We start from the raw sequence: 17,265 nt of genomic DNA, 5'->3' as shown, positions 1-17,265 counted from the left end.
TAGTGGTTAGGGTGGTGGACTTTGGTCCTGAGGAACTGAGTTCAATTCCCGGCACGGGCAGCTCCTTGTGACTCTGGGCAAGTCACTTAACCCTCCATTGCCTGCCGCATTGAGCCTGCCATGAGTGGGAAAGCGCGGGGTACAAATGTAAAAAAAAGAGAATTAACTCCTACTTTTCTGTTTTGCTTCTGACCTGCAACAGAGACCCTGCGAATCCCTTATTAAACTGTTTTTTTTTGTTTTTTTGTGAACACAAATTTCAGTACCAGCCAGGGCTCCTGTATAAGCCAACTGTTAACAGCCCATCTAAGCCCTGACGCTGTGGGTAAAAGCTATTAACTACTTCACTACACTGGCTGTAGAAAGCAAGATATAAAGTCAGAAAACAAATCACAATGTCAACAGACATCAGCATTTTTCAGTTATGGGTGAGGCTGCCATGGACCAGCCTTAGCATTGCTGCAGTGTGGGTGCATTCTAAAGGTTGATTGCCCTGGATCCAGGTTTTGAGCCCGCTGTGGTCCTATTAGGGCACTGAAACTGTTGAGAACCTTGTAGAAGCAAGGGTTCAGAGTAGAGGGACATAAAAATTATGGCTGCAAGTTTATGGCGCACTATGCACCCACGTAAAATAGCTTTCTGGGTGCCAGTAATAAAGAGAGTATTACAACACCTGCTCTACCCAGCTAGATCCAGGGACTAAGAATGTTGCCCCCTAGTGGCTTCTAATGGGAAGTAGCATTAATTATTATTATTATTTATTTATTGCATTTGTATCCCACATTTTCCCACCTATTTGCGGGCTCAGTGTGGCTTACAATACATTGTGAATGATGGAAATACAATTTGTTACAGTACGATTATGGGTTACATTGTGAAGAGTTATGGGAAGACAAAGTCAAGTCAAAACATCATTAGGGGCAAAGAAACTATGGAATGTAACATTGGGGAAATGATAGGGCGATCGAACAATAGCAAGAGAGCGTTAGGGTATAACAATTTTATCTGTGGGTAGATTTTTAAGTGTGGAGAAAATACGGGGGGAAGAGAATCCTTTGTTGCAGACTCAGAACTCTTCAACTAGCCTTAAGATTTCTCATTCTGTACCTATGGAGACTGGGGTAGCGGAAAGCCTTAAGTGCCTTTATTCAAAAAAGATTGGCCCGTTTCCCATATGCATATAATGCAACAAAATCTGTTCTGAATAAGTCAAGGCCCAATTTCAATTACGGGCACCCAAGGACAGTAGGGAAAGTTGCATTTTGGGAGGAGGACCACTCCCCTTGCTCCCTTAGCCCTGCAGCAGCTTCTCCACTCCAATCCTCACATTGGGACAGGCGCACCACTGCCTCTTCCTTGCACGTCAGGTTCCTGTTCCCTTGGAAATCCGTGGGGTGAGGGGGGCACCAGACCTGATACTGGGGATAAACCTTCAGCACAGTGGCACCAAGCCCACAAGACGACATAGTAATGGTTGAAGCATTCCAGCAACTATAACATTTGGCGCAAGAGGCAAATGCAGGCCTAGAATAAGGGCTTGGGCCACTTTTAAGAATCAAGCAAGAACAGGGCACAAAAGTGTGGCACTCTATTGAAATAACATATTTAATATCTAATAATTTAACATCCTGCAACTTGAAAAAATGTAGAGAAAATAAAAACTGCACTTAATATTGTCAGTGTTCAGCACACTTAAAAAAGGAAAAGAGACTGAAGTATAAAAATCAAAAAAAGGGGACGACACAAGTAGAATGAATAAAAAAATGAATCAATTTATTAAGGTGATGTGACTCGACACAGCTGTGTTTCGGCCCAACTGGCCTGCGTCAGGAGTCTGTTGCACCATGTGTGTATTTTCTAGCAGTGTAAATTCTTGTAGAGTGTTCAATAGGACACACCGTGATTCAATAACACTGTGCCTTTAAAAAGGCTATGTGCGTGGTTTAGGGACAATCGTTATGAAGAATTCTGATACGAGAATTATATATATATATATTTTTCTCTCGACGAGAGGAATTCCAAAGCTGCTTGGCGTTTGCAGCATTTAGTGAATTCCAAAGCTGCTTGGCGTTTGCAGCATTTAGTGAGTTTCACCCAGTATTTAAAGTTAGTGTCTTTCTGGTGGTGCTTTTTCAGCCTCAACTGGAGTTCTCTGCCCTATCCCTACCTTTAAAGTTTTTTGATTTTTCTCTTCTCCTATTTATAAAACTCAGTCCAGAAATAAACTGATACAACAGCTCAAAGAATATGGTTGCTGAGTCCACTCAGATGTGTAGAAATAAGAGTCAAACAAGCTGTGGGTGAGACCTTTTTGACTGGATTAACACAACCCATCTGGGACAAGCTTTCAAGAGCTGTCCTTCCTTGTCAAGGTTGGCTCTTGAAAGCTAGTCACAGAGATATTAAGTCAGACCAATAAAAGTAGTTTGCTTAGCGATGCTTATTTCCAGATAAAACAGTATACATTTCATGTTTACTCCGTGAAAATGTCATGACACTTTCCGTTAACATTTTGGGCTCCTTTTACAAAGCTGTATTACCGATTTAGTGGCAAACTGCACACGAACAAGGCCCATTCATCTATTCCCATGGGCTTCTTTGCTTTCAGCGTGCTGCTAATTGGAAGCGTAGCTTTGTAAAAAGAGCCCTTTTATGTTTTAAAGCAATACATTCGCTGTTGGCCACAGCTAAGTGATTTTCCTGTGTTTGGTCCTTGATAGTCCATGTGCTTTGAATTGCTATACTGTATCTACTTCCCCCTCTTTCCTGGTACTGGCTCAAAATGACACGGATAATCTAGATCCAGTTTCAGGTGAGGTAAAAGCTGTTGGCCGTGGAATCGGTAGCATACATCCTCCATTTCTGGGAGCCAAGCTATAATCCCAGAGCATAGGGAGGAAAGCCACAGAAACAGGTGGAAGAAACTTGGAGCCAGTCTCGTGTGCTAAGTGAGATTAACTTCTTTTGCAAGCCAAAAACAAAAGGCTTACGGTCTTGCAATAGGATGGCCTTCAGAGGCCCAAATCAAAAATTGCAAGCACATTGTATAGAGCTGTTTTGGTTTTCCAAATCAGTCAGCTTTGTAGAACCTTCCTTTTTCTGTTCTAGTAGGACAATTAGCTGGCTTGGGTCTTGGTTTTCTCACAGACGAGCTTGTTTAACCCTAATGATGGGCTATAAAACAAGTCTGTTTGTTTGTTTCAAACAGGCTTTGACCATAACACAGGGACATTTTCAGTGAAGGACCAGAATGAGTAATTGGTATTATTAGGTTTTTATTTACCACCTTTTTGAAGGCATTCACTCAAGGTAGAGTACAGCAAGAATAAGTCAAACATAAGCAACAGACAATTACGACAGTAAAAATATTCAAATAACAATACAAAGCATGGCACAGTATGCTACATTATAATGTCAATAAACAGACAGCATAGGGTGTAAGCAAAGATAGCACACATCAAACATATAAATGGCAAGAGGCGTACTCACTTGCAAATGCGTCATCAATACGTGATGACGGGGGCGTGACAGAGAGGGAACCTGCGCACCTGCGAGTGAGGGAACCGCCGTCGCCACTGCTCCCCCCACCCACACGGAGTTGCCACCACTCACCCTCCACCCGGCCCAGGTACCTGGCTTCACTATTCAAACCGCCGGAACGCAGCACACAGCTCATCTGAGCTGCCGTTGGCCTTCCTTACCTGCCTGTGTCCCGCCCTCGCCGACGTTACATCACACGAGGGCGGAACGCACGCTGAGAAGAAGGAAGGCCGACGGCAGCTCAGATGAGCTGTGTGCTGCGTTCCGGCGGTTTGAATAGTGAAGCCAGGTATCCGGGCCGGGTGGAGGGGTGGTGGAGGGGACGGCGACTCATGCCTTTACTAGCCCGTTTTTACGGGCTCAACGGCTAGTAGATAAGATAGAATAACAGGAGTAAGAAAATAAGGGGACTTATTTAAATAGAGTTGCACATGGATCAGAGAGGTGCTTTTTTATTATCTTAACTAGGATAGGAGCGGATAAACATGACCTGCTATAGTGTGTGTGTGTGTGTGTGGGGGGGGGGGGGGGTAAGCTGGAGAAAGTTCACTTGTGGGTATCATCACATTGTGTGATATCCTTTGGAGATTTCCTTTAAGGGCCTTGAAGGTAAAACATAGAGTTTCAAATCTGGTATGATGTGGTCACATCACTTACAACCTTCTATTAATGTTGCTGAAGCATTCTGAATTAAATGGGACTGGTGCAGACCCTTTGCAGTCAGACCAGTGCAGTGTGCATTACAGTAATCCAGTCTTGATGTTGTTATGGCATGCACAACTGAGACAAAACTTGCCTTCTCAATGAAAGGAGAGAGGCTGCATAGTTGTCGCAAAAGATAGAAACAGCTCTTGAAGGTTGCTTGGATGTGGTATTCAAGGGACAAGAGGTTACAAAGGGCAAATGATGAATATTTGAGAAGAATACCAACCAAACAGAATTATGTGAAGGTGACCTTAGAGGTCAGAGTTGAAGAATACCAGATAAGAAAGAGAGAAAATATGAGGCATTAAGTGATTGGACAAAATTAAGCTTCAGTTTTCAGCCTGGGTACCTTTTGTACTAAGTCAGACTCTGACAGCTTCCGAAGGAAAAACAGAGAGAGAGGAGAGATTTTATTTTCCTTATACTGAAATTTGGACTGATATAAATAAGAATTCAATTTTCTGTAATACTGGAATAAAAGAATTTTTATTGTAACCATTTATTTACCTTAATACATTTTAGCATTATTATTAGAAATCAAACAAAATAAAACATGGAAAAGAAAATAAGATGATACCTTTTTTATTGGACATAACTTAATACATTTCTTGATTAGCTTTCGAAGGTTGTCCTTCTTCCTCAGATCGGAAATAAGCAAATATTATAAAAGAGAAAAAAATGAACTCGTGTTTTTCCTTTGCTAGAAGGGCTTGCTTTTTTTCTAGTCCCTTCTGTTCAGCTTCCTTTTTAGAGGCAAGAAGGTGGTGCCCTATATAAACATGACCTTTCAAGACCACATATAGCAGTCAAATAAGGGGCCTGTGAAGTCCCAGAAGCTGATGTATTACAGCATCATTTTATTGGTTCAGTAAGCTCATAAGGATTCCAGTTTAGCTGCAGGAACTATGCCCAGTTTGAATGTGACTCACATGTTTAAGAATGCTGAGTTTTTAGTTCTGTGGAGACAGGATGTTCTGGTCAGTTGCTTATGAATGGCCCTTCTGTTACGCACTGCATCCATAGGGATGGGGGCCCCTCCCCTCCTTCTCTCCTGCATCACCTCTAGCAACTTTTCATGTTTCTTCCTCCACACCAGGATCTTTTCAGCCTACATTAAGGAAGTGGAGGACAGGCCGGCTCCAACGCCTTGGGGTTCCAAGATGCCTTTTGGGGAGCTGATGTTCGAGTCTGGCAGCAGTTGTGGTTGGGTACACAGTGTGTGCTTTTCTGAAAGTGGCAACCGCATTGGCTGGGTCAGCCATGACAGCACCATCTGTGTCGCTGATGCCAACAGGAAGATGGCGTAAGTTCCAACAGCTCATCTTAGCCCCGGGAGGTAGGATAAGGGCTGGGATACAAAAAGAAAAAACCCCAATAAACATTGCAGAATTTGATGGACTGACCTGATCAAACAGGCCACCACACATCCACTCTTTTAGTTACAGCTGGGCATTGGTGGCACTTACCTGTGGCAAGAATTAAAAACTTGGAAAAGGATAAACAAGACTTGTTAATCACTCACGGTAGCATTTCCTACAAGCAATGCCAGGTGGACATATCTTTTTTTTAAAGCTAATTCACTTTACAAGAAAAGCTGGCTGGTGTTCAAATTAATTAGGAGGCCAAAACAATAGGTTTATGGCAGTGGTTCCCAACTCTGGTCCTGGAGGCACCCAGCCTGGCCAGTCAGCGTTTCAGGATATCCACAATCAATATTCACGAGAGAGATCTGCATGCATTGCCTTCATGCAAATCTAAACAAGGAGGAAGTGGGTAAAAAACCAGGAATCCCAGAGACTGGATTTCAGTAAAGGTGAATCAAAGTTCACCACTATTGTGGATTCTCTTCATGCAAATCTCTCATGAATATTAATTGTGGGTATCCTGAAACCCTGAGTGACTGGGGTACCTCTAAGATCGGGTTTAGGAACCACTGGGCTATGGAATATTGGCTCTAAAAGAGATTGGCGATAGTGGCAGTAGGACAAAGGAATCCAAGACCAACAGCCATCTGCTGTGCTGTTAGACACAAAAATTATCCCTCTTATCACTTCTGAATCCCATCGCGCTATAAGAGCTATACACCCACTAATATGCTGTATCTCCATTTTAAATGCTTCTGCTCCTTCTTCATCAATATATACAACAAAGCTTGAAGCTTATTCCCTACTCCTTGTTGCTGACAGTTTTAAAAAGAAGACACAGGAGATCCATCCTGGAGGTCTCCAGCAGCTGAAGTTAAAGTACTGTTTCATGTGTTTTTTTAGCGTTGCCTCCATGAACACGGAGACCCTCCCTCTGCTGAGTGTGATCTTTATCAGCGAGAACAGTCTGGTTGCAGCTGTAAGTAGAAAGACAAACTGCAGGTTGCAGCTTCTCTCTCCCCACCCCCACCCGCTGCCTTTTTCTTTCAGTTCTGCTTTCATGAGAACTCAGGTTATGGGAAACTAGATCTGAAGGCCACAACTTATGACAGAATGCACAAAGATCATAAAACAGAGAATCTAATCTAATTTTTTTTTATATTGCTGAAGTCCCATAACGGTCCAGAGCGGTTTACAACAGATTAAGATCTAGGCAATTTTACAGATTAAATTAGGAAATTACAGACAATAATAGAAAAGACATCTGATCATTACACAATGACAGTCAGTCTAGAAGATAAGAATTTGGCAAATAAAGTATTTAAGATTTTTCCAAAAAGACAAATATAGACACGGTAGTTCTTATTTCTACTGGAAGAGATCGCCAATGGTAAGATGCCTGATATGAATAAGATCTTTCATGTTTCTTTGAGGAAAGAGTTGCTATTTTTTAGTTTTAAAGTTAGCTGGGTAGAAGAGCGACGAAGTAAAGCCATGTAATGGAGTTGAAAACTAGACAGGAAGCCTTAAAAAAAAAAATCCTGGCAGACTTATACGGTCCGTGCCAGAGCCGGTGGTGGGAGGCGGGACTGGTGGTTCGGAGGCGGAGATGGTGCTGGGCAGACTTATATGGTCTGTGCCTTGAAGAGGACAAGTACAAATTAAGGTAGGGTATACACAAAAAGTAGCACATGTGAGTTTATCTTGTTGGGCAGACTGGGTGGACCGTACAGGTCTTTTTCTGCCGTCATCTACTATGTTACTATGTTATCAGCAGCCAGTGGAGATCCAACAATGGGGTAACTCTACCCAAATTGCTGTGGAAAAAGATCTTTGCTTACACCCTATGCTGTCTATTAAAATGTTGTACTGTGTTGACATTGTAATATAGCGTACTATTCACACTATGTATTGTGCTGTAATTGTCTATTGCTTATGTTTAACTTATTCTTGCTGTACACCGCCTTGAGTGAATTCCTCCAAAAAGGCGGTAAGTAAATCCTAATAAAAATCAATCACTTAGCTGCTGTATTCTGCAATCGACGTAATTGTTTTTTAGGGAGACTTAAGATATAAAGAATAATAGTAGTCTAATTGTGGTAGTATATAGGGCTGAACCACAAGAGTTTTGTATCAAAAAAGCTCAAATGGTTCTCAGTTGTTTTAATTTGAAAAATACCTTTTCCATCAAGCTATTAATCTGTGGGTGAAACGAGTGAGTTGAATTGAATAAAACACCTAGAACACAGGCCACCCTGTCCACCGGTAATAACTGAGAAGAATCTAAAGAGATCTCAGTTGGAATTGTAGAGAGGCAGGATCAGACTGGCCGCACCTTAGTGAACCCTGGAACTAGTTTTTACCCATTTGTTTGCTGGCATAATCCTCTCAAAATTAAACTGAAGGTTTCCTTCGTTGTCTCACTAAAAAAATCTTTTAATAATAATTTCTCAAGACCAAAGTGATGTACAGCAAACATCAAATATTCATATCACTGTACAACAAACACGCTAAAATGAACAATCCACCAACTATGTGTGTATCTGCCTCCCTCAACCTAATCCTGCCCCAGGAACACTTCCAAAACCCTATGGTAAAAGTGCAAAAGATTGTGGGACAAAACACACACCATTACATGCATGCAAGCTAGACAAGAAGTAGAAAGCCTCAGTCGATGGTTAAAACAGCATTTTACCTGTATAAAAAGTATTCCCCCCTCCCCCATTATCGTTTTCTCTTATAGGATGGAACAGTGAATCATTTATTATATGCATATCCGATTTATATGCTTCGGAGATGCCTAGACAACGCTAGTAATCCCCTGGTCTGACACATCTAAAAAAAAAAGAGGAGTATCAGTTGATATACTGGTTAAATAAGAATTAAAATAGAAACTAAGAATGTTATAGGAGACACTATATACATAGTGAACCGATGAAGAGGTGGGTGCTAGATCCATTGCTATGAAAGTTAATTGGCAATGAGCACTGCTGAAGTCACTAAGAAATAGTGAATATATCGATGAAATCAATTGACTAACGAACGTGGATGACATAAGTACATAAGCACCGCCATACTGGGAAAAGCCAAGGGTCCATCAAGCCCAACATCCTCTTTCCGACAGCGGCCAATCCAGGCTTCAAGAACCCGGCAACCCCCCCCCCCCCCCACACACAAATTTTTTTTAAAACAATGTTCAATGGACTTTTTCTTCAGGAATCTGTCCAAACCACCTTAAATTCCGTAAGGCCAGCTGCTGTCACTACGTTCTCCCGCAATGAGTTCCAGAGTCCAACTACACGCTGAGTAAAGAAAAACTTTCTCCTATTTGTTTTAAATCTACCATATTCTAGCTTCATCTTGTGTCCCCTGGTTTGGTTGTTGTTTGAAAGTGTAAACAAACGCTTCACATCTGTCTGCTGTATTCTGCTCATTATCTTGTAGACTTCTATCATATCACATAATAACTATATACTTGGGAACCGGCTGTGTGGTTTAGACAACCTTTTCTAACATACACTACATCTGCCGCCTCTACTTATTCTAATAAATTTGTCAGACTACAGTTAGGATGTTTCATACATTTTAATTGGTGTAAGGAATGCCCATATTGCATAGCTGTAAACCCTTTGTCTCTTGTGTTCCAGGGCCATGACTGCTACCCAATGCTTTACACCTACCAGGAAAACAATGGATCTCTGACCTTTGGGGGCAAGCTGGATGTGCCCAAGCAGAGCTCCAACCGTGGGCTGACAGCTCGTGAACGCTTCCAAAATCTGGATAAAAAAGCAAGCTCCGACACCAATAATGCTACCCTGGACACCTTGCACAAGAACAGCATCAGGCAAGCAGACCTGGCTCTGGGACAGAGACAAAAGCTGCAACCTCAGAGCTGTTAGAGTGTGACACAAATTTCCTCCAGTTCTCAGCTCAGACAGCAGGTGCTGTTACAAGCTTGAAGAGCTAGAAAGATCTGAAGAATCCAGACCCTGCTCTTCATCTTAAATATTTTTTTGTATATACTACCTGCAAATTAGGAGATTCACAATAATATGCATCAAAGGGTCTGACTGAGAAACAGAGGAAAAGGCCTCGAGAAGCGAAGCCCCCAGCGTATCTACAAGCTTCGGGGGCTGGGCTTCTTCATCATTGGCCAAAAAAACCTCCTGTATGTGTGTTACTAATTTCTTGTATTTTTTCAATTGAATTTCTTTACTTTTATCTTTCGTGGTCTGAGTGTAAGAAGGCCCCGCATGCCTAGACATCTGATAAAGCTAAGTAATGTCTGATGATTGATTCAAATGTATTAAGTGATTTACTAGAAAACGAAAGATAAAGTAAAGAAATACAACTGAAAAAATACAAGAAATTAGTAACACATATACAGAGGTTTTTTTGGCCAACGATGAAGAAGCCCAACCCCCGAAGCTTGTAGATACGCTGGGGCCTTCTTGAGGCCTTTTCCTCTGTTTCTCAGTCAGACCTTTTGATGCATATTATTGTGAATCTCCTAATTTCCTAGATTGACATTAATTTGGTTAAGGAGATTACCTCATGTATATGTTTATACTACCTGCAAACCTAAAAGCTATTGAATCTGTGTACATTCAGGCATTTTTCTGTCCCTGGAGGGCTCTACAAACTAACAGGCTGATGCTCAGAATAAACAGTGCAGACCCCATACCACTTGAACAGTGTAGAAAACTAGCTTGTCAATGCTCAAAGGGAACAGTATTCAAATTATATGTGCGCTGTAAAAGCAAACGCAAGGGGGAATGTGCTTGGTGCATGAGCAGAAGAGTTTCACGGTTAAGCTCAGCTCTTGTGTGTATACACCAGACAAACCCAAAAGTAAAGCATCCATTAACGCCTGTTTTCTGCATCTTTAAATATAAGCTTATCAAAACTTTTCTTTTTTTAAACTTGGAAGGCTTATATTTAAGCACAGGAAACAGGCACCAATGTGTGTTTTCACTTTCGGTTTTACTCTGACACACACATTCGTCTCTCATGACCAGCGCTTTGGGGCTAGCGCTTCTGCTTCAAAATTAAATAAAAACTGGCAGATTTTAAAGAAAATCGTGAGAAATCCTCTCTTCAAACACCCGAACGCCTGCTCCGAGCTGGCATTAGGTTTTCAGCGGTAAGGGCGGCTTTGTTTTGTGTGCTGTTCTCTGAGCAGTGGGAGGGAATAGGAAATGACCTCATTACACAACAATTGCATATATCTACACTAATCTTTGCCGTGCAGATTGTCTCCCATGCTACAGCCTTCTGAGCATTCTGTCCAACACTGGAGCTAATGGCCTCCAGTGCCAGCGTTATGTTTTGAGCATCAGCCCCATCAATTTACACCTGAGGTAATAAGGAGCAGCAGTGGGATTTGAACCAGGTTCCATTGGTTCTCAGTCCACTGCTCTAACCGATAGGCTACTCCTCTACTCTGGAAATAGTACTTCCCTCTCAGGGATCACAAGAATATGATCACCAACTGGATGCAAACAGTGCCGATAACATTAAGCTGTAAACACTTAAGCCGCAGATCTATCGAGGATTTATTACTACCTCCATTCCGTTTATCTGATCCAAGACTGTACTCTGCATAGCCACACACCATGGTGCTGACCCACATTATGAGCAGAAGTTTGGATCTTCTGATCTAGCTGCTTACAGTGGCGTTCCTAGGGGGGCTGACACCCGGGGTGGATCGCCAATGCGCCCTGCCCCCTGGGTGCACGCCGCTGGGGGGGGGGGGGGGATGCCGCGCACCTGCTGGCTCTTCGTTTTCATGCTCCCTCTGCCCTGGAACAGGAAGTAACCTGTTCCGGGGCAAAGGGAGTATGAAAACGAAGAGCCGACAGGCGTGAGGCACCCCCCCAGCGGCATGCACCTGGGGCGGATCGCCCCCACCACCCCCCCACTTAGTACGCCACAGGCTCCTTAAGAGAATTCCTGAATACAGTTGAATTTTGTCCTGGCTCTTACTATGTATATTAAAGAGCATCGAACGCAGCTACAAGCACCAGGTCACAGAAATGCTGGAGATGAGTTTAAAACCCTGCTCTCTCCTTGGTACTTAGGTATCTTTGCTTTACTGTATTCAATAGTACGTGATTGAGGAAAAAAAAAAAGCAAGCAGAAGTAAAGACTTAATCCAGAGCTTGAACAGCAGTTGAGAGATGGGCTCCAGCGCAGGTCAGATAAGTAAACGATGACCTTGTTTCTGTTTCTCTCCTCCACAGCCAAATCTCTGTTGTAGAAGGTAGCAAAGCTAAATGTTCCAAGTTCTGCACCACAGGAATGGATGGGGGCATGTGTCTATGGGATGTCAAGGTAAGTTGTATTTGGAAACCACAGCCAGCAAGGCTGCCTGAAGTTTTCTTTTTCTCCTTGCCATCCTCAATGAAAATCTCTAAAATGAGCTGCTGTATGGCCGATAGGCAGCTGCCTTCCTCCTCTTTCCAGAAAAAAAAACTTAGCTCCGCTGCACCACCGTGCACAGCAGGACAACTGGATGACACACTATTTGCCAATTAATGCAGGCTTCCCCTAAAATGGGAGAATTGTCAGCACTACCCGAAGGTTTAACGAAGAAAACAATCCAGTATGGGTTTTCTATGATAAACGTTTCACTTCAGCCATTCTTAACTCTAAGAAAATAGTATCTTTTTTCCTCTCTCGTGGCTAGGGTCCTTAGGGACAAAGGACATAATTTTTTATCCTTCATTACTATCACTCCCATCTTGTCTGGGAAAGAGATCCACTTATATTAACATTCCCAGGCTATAGCTTTTCACGGAGCTGAACAAACCACCAGTCCCGCGTTACGTTTGATTCCTAGACTAGCTAGCAGGAGTGACGGCAAAGCACTAACATATGCTGAGGCCCCGAATATCATTTCTCTGTAAAGAACCCTCCAGTCACTCCCAAACTCTTAACATTTCCCTCTCCTAACTAGCAACAAAATAGACTATAAGGAGAAGTGCTGCACAGGTCTGAACCTATCAAAAAGGGTCTGGGTACATCAAGCTTTGGCCTCAATGACGTTGGCCTTCACATCAACTTTCCAGCTGGTTAGTGCAGCTTAGCAAATGTTACTGGGCTTCCAGAGGATGGACCAAATCAGTGCATAAGGAGTTGACAAAGGTGTGTCAAAGCACTAAAACCAGTCCTCTGAAAGGATTCTGCTGAAGAAAGAGAGAGAAAGTAACAATTTTCACTGTTATTGGGACAAGGGAGCGGAAGGAGGGATTTGAACCAGGTTCCATTGGTTCTCAGTCCACTGCTCTAACCGATAGGCTTTGCCATCACTCCTGCTAGCTAGTCTAGTGTAGGAGTGGCCTAGTGGTTAGAGTGGTGGACTTTGGTCCTGAGGAACTGAGTTCAATTCCCAGCACAGGCAGCTCCTTGTGACTCTGGGCAAGTCACTTAACCCTCCATTGCCTGCCGCATTGAGCCTGCCATGAGTGGGAAAGTGCGGGGTACAAATGTAACAAAAAAAAAAGGGATAGTAGATGGCATGAATGGGCAGATTGTATTGGTCACATGGTCTTTATCTGTCTTTTTTTTTTTTTTAATGCAGAGTTTGGAATCGGCTATGAAAGATCTGAAGATCAAGTGACCAGGCTGAAACTGCAATACCAACTGCCTTATTCCAGCCTTCCCGATTTTGAATTTTTCTTGCTTCCTGTCTTTTTTAGTAGCACAAGGAACAAAGAGCAATAATACAAATAGCTTTTGATTTTACAATAAAGAGATAAACTTTAGATGAATGCGTTCATGAGTGTGTTACAGAGTTCAGTCTCCTAGGAGCTGCTTCGGGGGACCCTTAATTTTTGGATCAATATGCTGGTCATATAATCACTAAAATTATCACAAATAAAATGTTTATTGTGTATTAATTTGATGGTGTCTGCCGACTACATGTCAAGATTACCTGGTACTTTAAGGGGATAATTTTGCAAAGCATGTTTTCCATGCAGAGAAAAGCTTTGAAAAATTGCACGGGTGCATATATTCGTGTATGGAGACCAGCAAACACATCCTTTTGTACGACCTACGCGGAGGCAGTCCAAGGGGTGTAGCCTGGGCAGAGCAGCACCCGCTGAGCGAAAAAGGTACCAAAAGTGGGGTTACAAATACCAGAGATAAAGGCTAAAAACAATTTTCATTTTTGAAAGTTTTGTGTACTATAGGGTCAGTGGAACGGGACTATGCCATTTTTTCCCCCCACAAGTTTAATGTTCATGTCTTACAGTCTAAAACCTGCAAGTACCTAGTGGGGTTTGTGATTTCTGGGGTTAACTTTGTACTGATGCACACTTCTAATCTTTTTTACAGATTTAATTAATCCATAACTCAGGCTGAAATTTTGCAGGATTATGAAGTTGATGCCCCTCATCTGGTGGTTTAAATAAGTCACATACCCCACTTTACATTTTTTGCTCAGCCGCTCACGTTTTATAAAATACATACGTACAGCAATCCTAGTCATGCGTGCTGGCTTTTATACATTTTATTGATCTTAAAATGCAGAGACTATTGCTCTCTCCAAAGCAACTGCAGCACTAAACATGCCAAAGCAAAACCCTTAAAGGCATTATTCAGAATTTTGTTTTTTTTTAGAGGTACCACCCTTAAAGGGCAATGTTCCCACAAACCTGCTCTGGAGACTTTGAACTTCCTGCTACCTGACACCACGGCAGCCTGCCTTATATGTCAAATTATGCAGGACCATTATTCCATGCAAGAGGAAGGCTTGGGAGACTAAGGCCAGCTTTCTAAGTACTCTGTGTCGAAACAGCAATGTGGGTCTGGGAAAAACCCAGCCATGTGCTTTAATGCTAGTATTATAGTAACTTAACAGTGCAGATTTTTTATTTTTTTTTTAATTCACTTTATACATAGCTGCTATGAGGGCCAGAAAACCATTTTTTTCCAAGTAAGGTTCTCAACTTCCACAAGGATCTGAAAAAGGTGGCAGATGGTTTTTACCATCATGCTGCAATGAATCTTTTTTTTCTTAGGATTTAACATCAAGACTTTTGCACACACACAAAAACAAATAAACAATGGGCTCATACTGAGGCAGTGCTGTAGGTTGGCGCATTTATAAACATTGGGCTGAACGAACCAAATCACTACATAAGAGGTTCCGGCTAATTTAGACCTGGAAGTTACGTAGGTGCTGTAGCTGCATAGCTAACCGGGTAAAGATGTAACATTTATACCCCGCGCTTGCCCACTTATTAGCAGGCTCAATGCGGCTTACATAATATAACACGTATACAAGCTAACACAAAGGATAAAACAGCTAAATATAGTATATAAGGTTTTAGATATCAGTCCTATCTCCCGGTCCCGGTGAGTTATGTGGGTACAGGTACAGAGTATCACCTGTGCCCACAACTCTCACATCCTCCCAGACTCTGCCCCCCCCCCCCCCAATAGTGATGCAGCGGTCAGAAGGGATATTCAGTGGCACTGCCCCTTTAAGTGCCACGGAGTAAACCCTGCTGACCCGTGCAATTTAATCTGATAGGACCCTCTGCTGCCCAGTTTCCAGGAAAATCTGGAGACATTAATGGTAAGTTGTTCTAGGAGCCCAAGGTGAAAACTTTAATAAAAAGGGTTTTTTTTCACAGGAACAAACACAACAGCACTGGCACTTTTTGAAGAGCAGTTTTCAAAGGGATTTCTGTAAGTAAACAGGTGCTTATCTGTAGAAAAAAAAGCTCCTCTAAATATCGCCCTATGCATGCTGGAGGGAAATGCTGTCATTCTACTAACAGTGTGCAAGCTTTCACCTGCAGGGAGGTGAGGCCGGGGCGGGCCAGGCCAGCAGAACTGCAAGTTTCAGGACTGAAATCTCAGGTACCTCCTGCCTCATGCTTTTGCTCACATACCTGTGCACAGGCGACATGAGGAACTGTCAAATTTTGCTAAGAACTGAGCACTGCTGCTATTGGCATGGCTTTGCTGAAAATCAATCTGCAGTAGCAATCCGTGGAGGGCATTTCTGCACTCGCATACTAATGGGCTCTATCTGACCCTGGCACAGGTGTCCAAGGTGATGGGGAGGTAGGACCTGAAGAGGGAGTGGGGCACCAGAGGGCTTGAAGTTACTTGGGGCAAGTACAGAAGAGTACTCATTCCTTATGGAGGCTAATCCCTAAAATCCACCTGCAATATATATATAGGGAAAAGCTTCCCTGTAGTACCAGCCTATCAACTTTTTAAAGAGAAACTACTCTAGGCATTTCCCTTTGAAAATCTACTTGCACAGATCGTAAATAAGTTAAGCAGGACTGAAAATGACAGCTTACCTCTGTCCTCCAACTTATTCTAGAAGCGAGTAAGAGATCAAACCCTCAGCTCCAGCTCAATGGGTTAGCCTTCTTCCTAATGCTCACCCCGAGCAAAGCTAGCATGTTCCCATACAGATTAAATCACTACATAAATTCTTTTCCCATGGTCCTAGTGTGACAGGAGAAATCTGCATTCAAAAAATGACAGTTTCCTCCCCCCCCCCCCCCCCCCCCCCCCCCTCGAGACCAGTGAAATTTGGACATGAAAGTTAATCCAACAGCCTACTTCTAGGAAAGTTTTAGGGGATACCAGTATGTCCTTCCCCCAGCTATTCAAGGATTTGCTATGGAACTTTCTGATTAGGAAGAGACTTGGCATCTGAAAATATGAAAGTTTTTAAACTCAGAGAAGAAGACTTATCCTATGTGGGCAGATGAATAAATGTCAGTTATGTTACTACAAACCTCGAGATCTTGCAACAAGAAAGTCTTATGGTGAAAATAAAGAAGCTGATTAAAACCACAACCTCAGGAATTAAGCCCGTAGAAAATTCGCTTCTTGGTTAATACGAGCTGGAAAACTTCACTATGGAACATGCATTTAACTGCTGATTACATACAAAAAAAACCAGACCACCCAAAACAGCTGACCATAAACAGAAAAGCAAAACTTCTCTTGGCCCAGAACATTTATGCTTTTATAATCCCAGGCACCAGATGGTTGTGTGCTGTGCGATGATGTGCTGAAAACCCATACTAAAATGGCCAGAGGAAAAGAAAGCAAAACAGAAATGGGTGAATTCCGGCCAGCTAAGGACATGACACCAGAAGAAAAGAACAGAACAGCCATACAGCAGGGTCAGACCAACGGTCCATCTAGCCCAGTATCCTGCTTTCAACAGTGGCCATTTCAGGTCACAAGTACCTGACAGAATCCCACATAGTAGCAAAATTCATGCTACTGATCCCAGGGACAAGCAGCGGCTTTCCCCATGTCTGTCTCAATAGCAGACTATGGACTTTTCCTCTAGGAACTTGACCAAACTGTTTTTAAACCCAGATACACTAACTGTTGATAGCATATGCTCTGGCACTGCGTTCCAGAGCTTAACTACTTGTTGAGTGAAAAAAAAATATTTCCTCATGTTTGTTTTAAAAGTATTTCCTTGTAACTTCCTTGAGTGTCCCCTAGTCTTTGTACTTTTTGAAAGAGTTTGTTTTAAAAGTATTTCCATGTAACTTCCTTGAGTGTCCCCTAGTCTTTGTACTTTTTGAAAGAGTAGAAAAATTGATTTACTTTTACCCATTCTTCACCACTCAGTATCAGTATTTTGTAGATCTCTTATTAT

At 42.5% G+C, this 17,265-nt stretch overlaps 1 protein-coding gene across 1 annotated transcript in view; it reads left to right on the top strand.

The window, feature by feature from the left end:
• Positions 1-13,375, top strand: part of ARPC1B (actin related protein 2/3 complex subunit 1B) — a 43,337-nt gene extending 29,962 nt beyond the window's left edge. The window contains exons 6-10 of the mRNA XM_030211029.1: positions 5,342-5,548; positions 6,513-6,588; positions 9,257-9,453; positions 11,852-11,942; positions 13,192-13,375. Coding sequence (XP_030066889.1) covers positions 5,342-5,548; positions 6,513-6,588; positions 9,257-9,453; positions 11,852-11,942; positions 13,192-13,230 — 610 coding nt within the window. The 3' untranslated portion in view covers positions 13,231-13,375. The remainder of the gene's footprint in view (positions 1-5,341; positions 5,549-6,512; positions 6,589-9,256; positions 9,454-11,851; positions 11,943-13,191) is intronic.
• Positions 13,376-17,265: the final 3,890 nt, after the last annotated feature.

The sequence above is a fragment of the Microcaecilia unicolor genome, chromosome 8 (genome assembly GCF_901765095.1).
Source record: "Microcaecilia unicolor chromosome 8, aMicUni1.1, whole genome shotgun sequence".
In the NCBI taxonomy this organism is placed as follows: Eukaryota; Metazoa; Chordata; class Amphibia; order Gymnophiona; family Siphonopidae; genus Microcaecilia; species Microcaecilia unicolor.
The sequence above is the reverse complement of the archived record's forward strand: the minus strand, read 5'-3'. Positions and strand labels throughout refer to the sequence as shown.